We start from the raw sequence: 14,463 nt of genomic DNA, 5'->3' as shown, positions 1-14,463 counted from the left end.
ACTTTGAGCACGGGTGCGACGAGTATCGCTATGAGAGCGTTTAAGTGACATGAATCCCACTTATGTTTCAGCCGTTACCACCTACGTTCGGGAAGACTGTTTCTGCAGTTGTTTTTTCTTAGTGGAGGGTCTTTTCCTTTCTGCCTTCCCTTACTCAGTTTCCTGTAGCTTGTCATTTCCACCCGTGGACGTGCCAAACATGTCCGACTTGATGTTGATAGCATGCCCCGGTAATCACGGAAAACTGGATCACTGCCTGGCGAGAATGTTACTTTGAGGTCGGAAGCCTATCAACGTGAACAGAACGACCGAAAAGAACTACACTTTATCGTGTATTAAATACGGCCAGTGGCAGCTCTTGAATTTACATTTTGGGTGATCACAGATTTTTCGATTCAAATAAATCTGAGTGTGTGAAATGTTCAAATGTGTGTGAAATCTTATAGGACTTAACTGCTAAGATCATCAGTCCCTAAGCTTACACACTACTTAACCGAAATTATCCTAAGTACAAACACACACACACACACACACACACACACACACACACACACACACACACACACACACACACACATGCCAGAGGGAGGACTCGAACCTCCGCCGGGACCATCCGCACAGTCCATGACTGCAGCGCCTGAGACCGCTCGGCTAATCCAGCGCGGCAAGTGTAAAATAGAATCTGCTGTAAACAACTATGGTTATGAACAAATTTATACAACTGCAGCTACTACGAAAGAAAAATAATAATAAATATACAAAACTTGTCTGAGGAAGGAAAGTATTGTTTTTGTGTAGTTTTGTTGTTTTGTACTTAACAAAGTACAGTTTTGGGCAAGAATGAAGTAACGTGTAAGCTTTCGCTACTCTCCGTTCCGCATTTTTGTGTAAGTGGGAGTTTTTATTTTTTTGCGCAAATGCAGAATATCCCTTCCTAGCTGAAAATTGGATATTCTTACCAGGCACCCACACAACCATTTTGTTTATTGTACACTTGTTTGTTGCTTGTTCGATTGTAGCTACACTTATTTGATTTCGTCAATTTCTCAATCAACGGCTCTCCAGTGGGCGGCTTTAGTTCCTTTGCGGCTAACTTGTCCTGATAATTTATTTTTCTATGAGCAATTAAAATAGTTTCAACAGAGTTCATGTTGAGACTGCATACAATTGCCGATACAATGTTTCATGCTGTCACCTGCACATCAAAACAACCAACTTCAAACACAAAATGCTGTTTGTGGAAATCATTAAATTCACGTAGTACCATCTACAGGTAAAAGAAACCTACTAAAGCGATGAACTCTCCTGTTAGGAATACAAAAGGATAAAAAGGATAAAATCCAAAACTTGATGTACCATAACTCATGCAGAAACCAACAACATAGGTTTTCCTTACAGTATGACTATAACATACACTGACGTTCAATCTAATGTTACTATATAGGGAATGAATTGTGGTATATGAGGATGTGGTACCATCTAGTTAGGATCTATGCCAGGCGAATGTGGAGAAACGTCTGCAGCAATGTGCTACCACCTAGTGGCAACGATGGAAATACGTGGTTGAGTGGTAAGGACTAGCTGTGCACCTTGTTTATAAAATCTGTGTGTATCTGACACATAAGGCAATTACGTATACCAGTTGCTCATGCGCAAAACTTACTTAAAACGTGCACAACTGAAGATGGCTAGCGACCCCGATGCCACGTTTCACGGAGTCCAGTGGAGTAGCAAGGTACCATAGCACGGTAGACATAAGTGAAATATGTTTGAAATTACCATGTCTATATTACGTTTAACAGAGCCCAAAGAAAACTAACCAATGAAACCACAAAGTGTCAAAGGTTAGGACGTTCACGTGCTCTTGTGCTCTTACACAGCAGCCGCCAATGAATATAACTTATAATGTACAGAATTTCTTGCTATTTTCGAGGCTCTTAGTTTTCATCAAACTTTATGCTCCTATAATTTGGGGTGAAATTCGGAAAGTCTTTGACAACCACCGACATTTCGACAGGAGCACACCTAATCATTCCCAAGGCACAACTGCAACGATAGAGCAAGGAAATTTAAAACCTCGGTATGAGAGGTATACGCAAAAGAACAAGGTACACACTGTAAATAACTACAGATGACCATCGATAGTGAATATAAATAACTAAATGATGAAAAAGTATCACTAACTCTGTCCCTCCGGAGTATGACCGGGGAGAGATCAGGATTTTCAGAAGAATTTAAGCAAGAACTTCGGTGTCTGTTTGCATGGTCACATAATTCAATGTCAACTGCTTCCTTAATAACACTATTCCAACACTTTTAAATAAATGTCAGTATCTCCGTGCTGCTACATTTCATAGGATGGCCAGTGCCAAGATTATGTTCTGCAACAGCAGATTTGTGCCTGTTGCAGCTGTATGTGTGACTTGTCCTCTGTCCTCAGTGCATAGGTCCTCCACGGTCCTGATGATCTGACCAATGTATGACATGCCACAGCTGCAAGGGATGCGGTAGAGACGCGCCTTAACCAGACCAAGATCATCCTTTACACACCATAAGACCCCTAACCTTAGGTGACGGCCAAACCATACATTTCACACGGTGTGTCCGCAAGTTATGACAAATCCTGATAGAAATGCTTTTTGTGTAAGGCAAAAAGGCCGTCGAGTTAGATGCCTCCTTGTTACTTTCATCACAGCCGAATCACGGTTGACCTGTTTTTCACTGTAACCATTCTGATGAAAGGTGAATTCTCGGTGGGCTAATTCATCTGACAATCTGTCAGGGTCTGAGATGACGTGGGTCCTAAGAACCAAGGTACGAAATACCCCTTCAAGCTGAGCTGGGGGGCGACAACTATCAGCTGAACATGAAAATCAGTGTGAGTAGCCTTCCTACGAACGACATATCCCGACGTACCATCAGCCTTCACCTGACCAAGTAAGGGAAGGCAACCATCCTTTTACACCTCCATTATAAAGCGTAAATTCGAACGGAGTGAATTCAAACGTTATATAAAACTATTTAAATTATCGCTTCCGTGAGACCAAACAACAAAGGTATTGTATACATACCTAAGAAAGTACTTGGGTCTCAATGCCGCAGTGTTAAGAAATTGGCGAAATCGAATCTGACGGAGAACGCTTTAGACGACAAAGTTTTATCCGTGCTACGGAAAAGTTTACGCTTTGGACCGACGGTCAATCTTTTACCAATTGTTGATTTTATAAGTAATGTCGAACAGCCTCTTTCTAAACTACCTTCTGATTCTGCCGAGGAGTTTAGGACAGAAGCAATCCGTTCGTTGACTGGAGTACATTCGCCCTAGTATCGAAGCAGCTGAGACAAATGCTTTGCGTTCACTCAAGGTGGACCCTGATACTGTTATCTTATCCGTGGACAAGGACAATGCTACGGTTGTATTGGATGAGCCCGACTATATTCGAAAGTTGCTGTGGCTACTATCTGATTCAAGCTAAGGCAGGCTTAGTGCTGATCCGAGAAGGAGAGTAACAACCCTCCTGAAGAACTTTCCTGCTGTATGTAACATTAAAACTTCGATATAGCTTGTAGTAAAACGCCTTGTTACTCTGTTCTTTCGGAAAAGACAACAGACACCGTTTTTGATTCAGCGGCAGTTTATAAGCATGACACAAGAGAAACTGCTTATGTAACTTGGACGGGAAGTCTGCTCGGGTAGCTGATACGGTTAAGGCAACCGTTCACAGAAAGTGGTAAACCTGGGGTCAAGCCCTGATCCGGCACATATTTTCACTAGTCGCCATTGGATATATTTCAGTGCCTTACTGCGGCTGAGATCTTAGTTTCCGTTGTCATTATCAATAAATTTGTCGCAAGAGACTGTCTGGAGTGGTAACTCTTACTGTACTGTCCCCACTAGGTCATATGGCCTTCCGAAGATCCACAAGGCCTCTTTGACCTATTGTCAGTTGGCTTTCACTTGCTTTCAGTTTTGTGACTAGTAATGTGAGTAGACAGACACAGTTGCTTTGGGGATCCCTTTGTCACGTATTATTCCGTCTGTTTGTGGAAGATTTCGAGGAACGTGCCCTGACATCAGGGGCATTGAAATCTCCGTGCTTTCTTAGAAATGTATACGATATTTTTGTTGTTTGGCCACATGGATCAAATGGCTCTGAGCTCTATGCGACTTAACTTCTGAGATCATTAGTCGCTTAGAACTCAGAACAAATTAAACCTAACTAAACTAAGGACATCACACACATCCATGCCCGAGGCAGGATGCGAACCTGCGACCGTAGCGGTCGCTCGGTTCCAGACTGCAGCGCCTAGAACCGCACGGCCACTCCGGCCGGCTGCCCACATGGAAACGTATCGACGCAGGGTGAGCGGTGTCGTAACGGTGTGTAGGTGGTGGAATGGCGCCGTTTTGAGGCGATGGTACTGGCTATTGATGGTTAGGAAAGGTGAAAACCTTTATTGAGTCTTTTACTACAATCATCGAAGTCCTGAAGGCGTGTGGTCCTCCGGCATGCTATGTAATGCTGTTGAAACGTGCTGGACGTGTGACGTCCATTTCCTACTTAGCTGGAACTGTTTTCGTCACTCAGCAGCACGTGTCCCAGTTATCACTGTGAGGCTGTGAGCGAGAAGTTTCAGCGACGTGAACATCTGCCTGGGTTTTCGTAGAGATCGACTGCTACGAGACGAGAAGCTCGCCCTGGAGCGGGTTGTTGGCCGTGGTACCACCCTGGTCGCGAACTGCTGCCCTTCAAGGCGGAAGTTCGCTGCTTTTGTAGAGCCTGGAGATGGCTCATCCGTTGTACTGCTCCAGGTCCACAGGTGCCGACTTAACCCAGTGGACTGATCTGGTGGCGGTGTCTGCCCAAACCGGCGTTGGCTCGTAACGTGGTGGAGACTTGCGTGGGCCTGGAGCAGCCAGAATGCACTTAATTGTGTCAGAATCAGACTGTAATTATAGTGGTGAAAGGCGCGATTGCTTGTTGGTGGTAAGTACAGCTCAGCATCTCCGTGGACGAATGGTGTGGAAGCACCTGTGAGGCCGGTTGGTAGTTGCGATTTTCTACGACGTCGCCAAGATTGCGCGGACAGGCATAGCCCTTGTGGCATGCAAACAACCTAGTTTACGAAATCGAATACCGGCGCCTCTGTGACTGCCTGCTGTGGAGCAGCTCGTCTCACCATAAAGCCTGAAATTAGCGACGGCGTTACACAAGTGATAACTGAACAGATTTGAAGAACATTTGAATTCAACCCATTCAAATTTTCTCTTCACGATGGAAATTATATTCCTCCCCTCTTGGGAAAGACCTGAACATCTTTGTCTGAACGAGTGGTCGGTCTGCAACAAAAACCAAAGACTTCACACACATTTACCGTTTCCCTCTTAGCATTAGGTTACTTGAGCTACAAAGCTCAGTTCTTAGCCCAACGTCTCATCCATCCTTCCTTATGTTACAACATAAAATCTCAGTTCATGTTTAAGTTAACTCCTAAGCGTTAAACCCTCCAAAACATTTAACAACTATTTACATCAGTATCCACTCATCATACCCCTTTGGCGTTATGGTGTGCGTACTGTAAGACCTTCGGTACACACACCATCAGATTATTTGACTTTTCGCTCTAACGAAGTAGGCGAGTGTCAGCAATATGTCTCGTGGTCTTATCGTGGCGTGTTTATCCTCTGGCGTTAGGTCAGACGATAGAAATGCCACTTGCACGCTTAGAGTAGCAGATTGACGGTGACCAACATTAAACAGAACTTGATTAATTTTCACACACATTTATTAAAATAATAAAAATCATAGACATTACGTAACTTAATTCTGGATGCTGTTTACAATTGACAATCTGAAGTTCCTTTGGTCTTGGTACGTTAATCTTATTCTCACATATCTCTGATACCTGACAAAGTGTCTATACATTTCTCTTGATAGCTATGTACAGGAATATGATAATCTTATTAGGCGCAGGCTCGAACTTGACTACAGACTAATACAGACTGCTACAGACTAATGCAGACTGACTAATCGGAGGTCTGTACACTCGTTATAATACCTCGCGCGTCCAGGTATCACTGCGCGAGTGTGATCTGCGAGGAGAAAAGGTTCTGCGTTAGCAGCAATCTCATTGGCTGCGAGACATATTAATACGCGGATCGACGGAAGCAGAATTTGGTCCGTCTTTAAAGGCAGCGCCATCTCGTAGTGCGGAGACGGACGAGCACTGCGCCTGCGCTGTTGTGCTTAGCGGGGCGCGCTCTAGTGGGAAAGTTGTGTACGCGCTGACTACGCAGAACTATGTACACAACAGGCGTATTGTATTATAAGCAGAAATGCTTGTCCCAACATCACTCCGTGCCATCCGAATTACGAGAAATCATAATATTACAATACATCCTGCCTCCGCAGCAGTAGCCTAACATGTCGGCGATTGCTGAACATTGCCTCTCGAAATTACACAGAATGAATTACGACCAGATCGAGGTTCTGACACAGATGTTAGAATATTAGGACTATGTTATTAAAGAATCTACCGAGATTCGAATACAGGAATCGCTGGTCAATCGGCATAGCGGTTACATCCTTAGCAAGGCCTAGGAACCCGCTTTGAATCTGATTAAAAGGAGAAAGAAGATATCCCACCACGAACTGACTTCGAGAGCTGGCAGAGAAACTGAGAAGACGCCGCTGGAACGCGCCCCTGGGCGCAGACTACGTTGGGAACACCTGGAGGGTGGGGGTGGGGGGGGGGGGAGATAAAAGGCCGGCGTCGGCGCCTCGGCGGTCAGTTCGTCAACGCACCTGATGATGGCAACGTGGCCGCTTGCCGAAATATTGTGCCCGTTGGACACTAACACTCAGCTGTTGGTGGAGACTTGCGTGGGCCTGGTGCAGACCGATCTTTCGTCAGTAATGATCTGCTTATATTCGTCCAGAAAGTCCTGCCATTTGTATCTTACGTGACACAATTGCCTGGGTGATTCCCCTGGGTGACCTCGATCGATTACCAGCGGTTCCCCCAGGGGAGAGGGAATGAGGGAAGCAAGGAGCCCAAGTGTGTAACCCAACACCAAAAGTCCTTGTCAGTAACGTCGACATAAGATCGTTATCCCTGTCAGAATGCTCACTATACTCCTACTGATGTTATCTAACAAATGTGGTTTATGCACTACGGTTCTTCACTTATCTTTACACGACTACTTTGACATTATCTCGATAAGCAGTTTCCGAAAAGGTGAATTTGTCGAGGAGGATCCACTACATGACTTACCCGATAGTCAGATTTCAATCCATATGATCTGTTCCATTGGTAATATTTAAAATCATTGGTATATTCAACTCCTGCATACAATGTCGATGTTCTGAGGGGCTGTATCCAAAATGGATTTAACGCGGCGCCCACGAGTAGCGTACAACATATGGACCGGAAGATCAGGTGATGCATGGAGCCAAAATGTCGTGACGTCGATAAATGTGTTTTGTAATTGTGTTATTTTTTCTGCTTTGGATAATAAATCCTTCCATAATACATCCCTGACGAAGAATTTTCTGACCCATATTCATTTGTTCTGATATCAAGAATAAATCTCTAAACTTTCTGATACATATTTTTATAAGTTCTGAGTAAAGCATTTGCTTTCAAAATGTTGCAGGTAGCGTGGGAATCACATTTAGTTTCGGCCTTGAGCCCCTTACTAATTCTACGGAGGACGCAGAAGCTGCCGAGAGAGCACGTCAGTTCGATGTAAGTACACTAGCACTGACGTACGCCAGTTAAAGGTCCTACAGTTAAGTCGGTACAGGTTGTATATTCTCTGCCTGAAATTCTAATTGCGTCTGACGCCACAAGAAAATTACCATTGGTTGTCTGAAATGCCCAATAGTAATAAATTGTGGTACTGTGAACATACACTGACGAATCAAAACATTGTGCCCATCTGCTTAATGGCGTGTTGTTCCGCCTTAGGAACGCAATATAGCAGACATTTTATGACATGGATTCGACAAGTGTTCAGTAGATTTCTGGAAGCGTGTGGCATCAGAAGTTTACGCACAAATCACGCAATACTTGTCAAAAGCGGTCCGGCGGTTTGTTGGCTCGATGCTGATGCCTTATGGCGTCCCGGAGATACTCCATTGTGTCCACATCAGGCGAATTTTGCGGCCCAGACATCAGTTCACAAACATGCTTCTCAAACCACTGTAGTACGATTCGAGTCTTGTGACATGAACAGTTGTCCTGCTGGAATATGCCATCGCTATCAGCAGAAGACGTCAACCACGAAGGTTTGCACATAATCCACGGCTGTTATGGCGCCTTTGATTACTACCACACGTCTGATACAAACACAAGTGAATCTCCCACATAGTATATTATTGCACCCAAAGTCCGGAGTCCACAGTGGATGTTTAAAAAAAAAGTGTATGAAGTCATACACCCTACTTAACCTAAATTATCCTAAGGACAAACACACACACTTATGCCCGAGGGAGGACTCGAACCTCCGCCGGGACCAGCCGCACAGTCCATGACTGCAGCGCCTTAGACCGTCAAAGTCACAGGCGCCGGCGCTGTAAATGTATGTATGTACAGGGTGATTCCGTGATAATGCTACCGACTTTCTAGGATGCTGGAGAAGGATAAATGTATAAATTTGAGGTAAGGATCCCTCTACCGGAAACGAACGAGTCTAAAACAATTCTGATACTTCTGTCAGTGGAATACAAGTACGGGTAATGTTGTTGCTGAGGTTGGAGAGTAGGCAACTCTCAGAGGTGGCATTATGGACTAAAAAAAGGAAAAATATGTCCAGTAAACATTGGCTATAAAATGAATACCTGAGGAGTTACGAGCACCCGTTCTTCTTCGCTACTACGCAACACGTCTCTTCTATTGAACTAGTGCTCATCCTCTTAGCGTATGAATCTTCGAGCCCGTATTTAACGGACACTTTTTTCCTTTTTTTTTTTGGTCCACACTAGCACTTCTGAAAGTTAGCTGCCCTGCCAACATAGCGACAACAATACCGGTGCCACTTTGAGAGGTAGCAGAACGGTCTCCGCTTTAACTTTCGACTCGTCCGTTTCCGGTGAAGGGAGCTTTACCTCAAATTGATAATTTTATTCTTCTGCAACATCGTAGAAAGTTTTCAACTTCATAACGGAATCACCATGTGAATAGATACATTTACAGGCGCCGGCGCCTAAAACATTAACGCTCCTGGCGTTCTTAGATGATGTTTTCGGACATGGGTTCCTAGTAAAACTTCATCTATTAACTCACCTATACGTGTGTGTAAGACGAATGTGAAACATCCTATACCTGTACTTTCCCTATCGCGTTACGTGCTCTCAACATCACTAGGCTGCGTTCAGTCCCTCTATGGATAGTGGCGAGAATGTTTTGATCCATCTGCTTTGTAGTTTATAGTTTCTAAGTCGACTACATAAAAACTATTTTGTGCACGAATGTTTGTTAGGCACAGATATGTAGTGACTGCCAGAGATGGATGCTGGTCTACTCTGTATTGCAGATGGGCATTTACGCTCACCCCATCTACAGTGCGGAAGGGGACTACCCGGCTGTGGTGAGAGAGAGGGTGGACGCCAACAGCGCAGCAGAGGGGAGACCGAGGTCCAGGCTGCCGTCCTTCACACAGGAAGAGGTCCAGTACATCAGGGGTGAGTGTCTCAGCAGATTCTACTCCAACACGAGACTCCACGTGGGTTTATCGCCTTTCTATAAACTGCTAAAACAGCCGCTGTAGTTGTGTCTTTCTGCACATTACAATGTTCCACATGGGCTCAAGAGCGAACCCACCGTTTGTTCCTTAAGGGGGGTAGGACGTCAAAGGGGCCGACTTGGAGCAGGAGAGGCACATTTTAATTTCTACTGTCTATACTTTTACAAATAAATTCATAAAACTTTGTCAGAATGACCAGGAAGGATTGAGGACTCACACTCATAGAAGTGGAAGTTCAAAAACGTAGCAAAATACCTTTTTTTTACATGTGAAATTTCATCACTTTTTTCACTTACTACTGGCTGCATTTGTTTCTTTAGGTACACTTTTCTTCCTAAGTAAGAGATATTCTTCGATGAATTTTGCACAGCGTACAATCAGTACTTACAGGTGTATGAAACTCTAGAATTTTCCAAATCTATTAAAACTGTGGTAAAAATTGAGATAATTAACTACAAAATTTGAGTTTTTTCTAGACAAGAAGTTTAAAATGTAACAGTTCATGCATTTTTTCATAAATTAAATAAACTCTAGAGTTTCATACACATGTAACTATAGTTTGTATGCTGTGCAAAATTCATCAAAGAATCTCTCTTACTTAGGAAGAAAAGTGTACCTACAGAAACAAATGCAGCCAGTAGTAAGTGAAAAAATGATAAAATTTCACATGTAAAAAAATGTATTTTGTTACGTTTTTGAGCTTCCACTGCTATGAGTATGAATCCTGAATCATTCCTGATCATGCTTTCAAAGTTTTATGAATTTATTTGTAAAAGTATAGACAGTGGAAATTAAAATGTCCCGTGGTGTCTCTCCTGCTCCAAGACTGCCCGTTTGACGTCCTACCCCCCTTAAAGGAGAAACGTCTGTTAGATTTATAGAAAGGGAGGAAACGAAGCACAGTTCCTTACAGAATGATACTCAGAAATATTATGGTATTCACTTGTCGCAGAACGATTTGATGTTAGTACTTTACATTCGGTAACTATTACCTCCAACGTACAAGCGATAATCACAAAGATTTACTTATCACCTCAAAAAAAGAAAGTTATGGAATTAACTGAAAATACATGTATGTAGTCCTGGTACACACTGCAATCCTCTGCGGCACAGTGGTGTTCCACGGCGAAAAGCACGGTCATGTCAGACACTGGCTAGGTGGCGCTGAGGGGCATAATGTTGTCAAGCAAATGTGATCTGAAAGAATCGCCGAAATAAAATGCTAACCTATAAGAGGGGATTTTGACTAGTTGCGTGTTATACGAGGTGAAAATTAATGAAACCTACAACCTGCGTTTTTGACTGGAAATGGAGGAAAAAAAGTCCTATGAAAAAAAAAAAGTTCGGATATGAGTTAAATCTTATGGGACTTAGCTGCTAAGGTCATCAGTCCCTAAGCTTACACACTACTTAACCTAAATTATCCTAAGGACAAACACACACGCATGCCCGAGGAGGACTCGAACCTCCGCCGGGACCAGTCCTATGAATACGTGCGCGGAAATGCTGCGTTGCCACAGGAGATGACGCTGACGAATGAAAGTTCCTCTACTTGCCGTTGTTTCTTGTGTTGTAAGATTGTGCTTTATGACTGAAGCACCGTGCTGTAAGCAGCAGAATGGTCTGGTATTCATGTTGGGAACAAGCCGAAATGGTGTTTGTGTACGGCCAAGCAGATGGAAATGGTCGAGTGGCAGCATGACTATACCTAAACAGATACCCTCACAGACACCAACCATGTCAGACAACGTTTCAAGCCCTTTCTGGACGTTTGTGTGATTGTTGGCGCTTTCACACGGACGAACGTACAGCTAGGCGGCAGACTACACCAGATTTGGAGGACGGAGTTCTACGCGATGCTGAGACGAATCCTAGTTAGAGGTCCAGGCAAGTGGCTCGCCAACATGGTGTAAGCCAAAGTACTATTGTGTGTATACTGCTTGACAACCGATACCATCCGTATAACCTGCAACGAGTGCAAGGGTTATCAGCAGCGGATTTCCTCTACGGGAAGGATTTCGTCGATGGTTTTTGCACCAGACCATCGCACTCACGGGATTTCTGTCTTCAGTTCTCGTTACTGACGACGCAAACTTTACGACAACTGGCATCATCAATCTGCATATGGAAATGTCTGCCACACAGTGCTTCCTAGATGTGAGGAGAGATGAAGAAGCCACTGGGGTGCTATGTCAGGACAATAACGTGCGTGAAACGAAATTTGATAGACGAAAGAAGTAGGAAGCGTGATCGCGTGCTGAGCAGAATGAATCATGGTTCAGAAACATCCCCTTAGTCAGCTTCCCGCGACACTTCTTATTGGCAGCTGCACATAACGTCATGTCTTTAATATGCTGCTGTGACGGTTTGCTCCTTAAGAAAATAATCTGTTAACACCGCATCGTTACAGTCATCTGTGGGCTACGGACAATCCTCGGGGTATGGTTGAGGCGTTTCATTAGTATCGGTTCAGCAGCTGCACATAACGTCATAAGGAAATGTCTTTAATATGCTGCTGTGACGGTTTGCTCCTTAAGAAAATAATCTGTTAACACCGCATCGTTACAGTTATCTGTGGGCTACAGACAATCCTCGGGGAATGGTTGAGGCGTTTCATTAGTATCGGTTCGGCATCAGTGTTTGGGCGGGGATTCTTGGCGACAATATACTTGGCCTGGTTATTATCGCACAGCACCTCGAAGGGGGATGTACCTGGACTTCTTGTGATATACTCTGCCTGGACTGCTTGAGAATATGCCTTTGGCAATACGAAAGGTTATGTGGTTTCTGCATGATGGAGTACCACCCCACTTCCGCATTACGTTTCGGCGACACCCCAACATCAACTTCCCTGGACATTGGATAGGATGTGAAGGCCCTTTAGCGTGGCCTGCTAGATCACCGGACTTCTAGATTTTTACCTCATGGGCATCTGAAAATCGCTGTGTATGCTGCGCCAGTTTTTGATGTGCAGATCCTTCAATAGCGTATTCACGACGCCTGTGACGCTATTCATAGAGGGGCCGGAATGTGTGAAAGGGTGTGGCAATCCATGATGTCACGCCGGCCACTGTGTCCGAGCGGTTTTAAGCGCTTCAGTCGGGAACCGCGCGGCTGTTACGGTCGCAGGTTCGAATCCTGCCTCGGGCATGGATGTGTGTGATGTCCTTAGGTTACTGAGGTTTAATTAGTTCTAGGTCTAGGGGACTGATGACCTCAGATGTTAAGTGCCATAGTGCTCAGAGCCATTTGAAACATGATGCGACGTGTTAGCTTGTGCATTGTATCCGATGGAGACCACTTTGAACACCTGTTGTGGCGTGAAACCGACACAGTTCTGATCCGGGACGATTTGTTGCTGCATGCACGCCGTGCGTTTCCGGACACATGTTCATAGGACTTTCCTTCCCCCATTTCCGGTCAGGAATCAGTCACTGCACGCTTTTGTTAATTTTCACACTGTATGTTTTCATAAATACAAAGAAAGGAATATAAATTAATAAGGAAAAATAATTAATGTATCAGCCCTCTCTATCGGTACACGAGGTATTACTTGTTCGCAGCGTATGGTACATTGGAATATACAGTAGATATGGTGGTCAGAGTAATCCTTACTAAGTTCTTCCGCTGACCCTTTCAATTAGGAAGAAGCGGCAGAGAAGTTTTCAGTAAAGAACAAGGAATCACAAGCGAAGTCGACTGCCTGGTCCTCAAAGATTGGCACATCAAAAAATCAGTAGTCGATCAATTTTCAACAACTTTCATGACTTTTTGCCATCCCCTGGATTCCCCGACTGCCCATACACATTCGAAAACCCGGTAGCAGCATCGGAACTCTTGCAGCTATGTCACGCTAATCCAGATTTCTTTACCCTCTTAGTCACCACGGATGAGTGGTGGTTGTATCACTGCGACCCTGAAACGAAGGAGCAGTGAAAACATGTGGATTTACCTCTGCCGAAAATGCAAAAAAGTCGACATCATTGGCAGAGAGAGACTGCAACGATGCCGTGTTAACAGATTATTTTCTTAAGGAGCAAACCGTCACAGCAGCATATTAAAGATATTTCCTTATGACGTTATGTGCAGCTGCCAATAAGAAGTGTCGCGGGAAGCTGACCAAGGGGATGTTTCTGAACCATGATTCATTCTGCTCAGCACGCGATCACGCTTCCTACTTCTTTCGTCTATCAAATTTCGTTTCACGCACGTTATGGTCCTGACATAGCACCCCAGTGGCTTCTTCATCGCTCCTCAAATCTAGGAAGCACTGTGTGGCAGACATTTCCAGAATGACGCCAGTAGGAATACAGCAAGCATTGTGAACCATTTTTCGTGTCGTTTACGTCTGCATCATGAGGGTCTGGGCTTATCAGTGACATCAGTCTTACTACTGACTGATGTCAGTCTTTAAAATCAATTACAGTGTAGCTCCATCGTGTCTATGCTCAAAAGTATTCGAACGACCTGAATTATTTATAAAAAATACGCCACACACTTAAAAAAGTACGTGAAATGTGTAAAATGACGAAAACATTGGCAACTACTTGACTCGTAAAAATTGTTTATATACTGTGTCGCCAGTGCATCGGCAAATTTCATTGGGAGCTATATCTCAGTTTCTATGGAATACCGCAATGGGTATGTAACATACCCTGCACAAACAGTTCAAAATCAACATTTGCTTATCAAATGTAATTAAAAATTACTTTTAC

General features: G+C 44.1%; 1 protein-coding gene across 1 annotated transcript in view; it reads left to right on the top strand.

The window, feature by feature from the left end:
- LOC124805018 (myrosinase 1-like) overlaps window positions 1–14,463 on the top strand; it is a 108,096-nt gene that overhangs the window by 66,939 nt on the left and 26,694 nt on the right. Inside the window, exons 6-7 of the mRNA XM_047265425.1 lie at window positions 7,658–7,749; window positions 9,539–9,686. Coding sequence (XP_047121381.1) covers window positions 7,658–7,749; window positions 9,539–9,686 — 240 coding nt within the window. The remainder of the gene's footprint in view (window positions 1–7,657; window positions 7,750–9,538; window positions 9,687–14,463) is intronic.

The sequence above is a fragment of the Schistocerca piceifrons genome, chromosome 7 (assembly GCF_021461385.2).
Source record: "Schistocerca piceifrons isolate TAMUIC-IGC-003096 chromosome 7, iqSchPice1.1, whole genome shotgun sequence".
Classification (NCBI taxonomy): domain Eukaryota; kingdom Metazoa; phylum Arthropoda; class Insecta; order Orthoptera; family Acrididae; genus Schistocerca; species Schistocerca piceifrons.
Note: the sequence above shows the minus strand (reverse complement) of the source record. Positions and strands in the feature narration are given on the sequence as shown.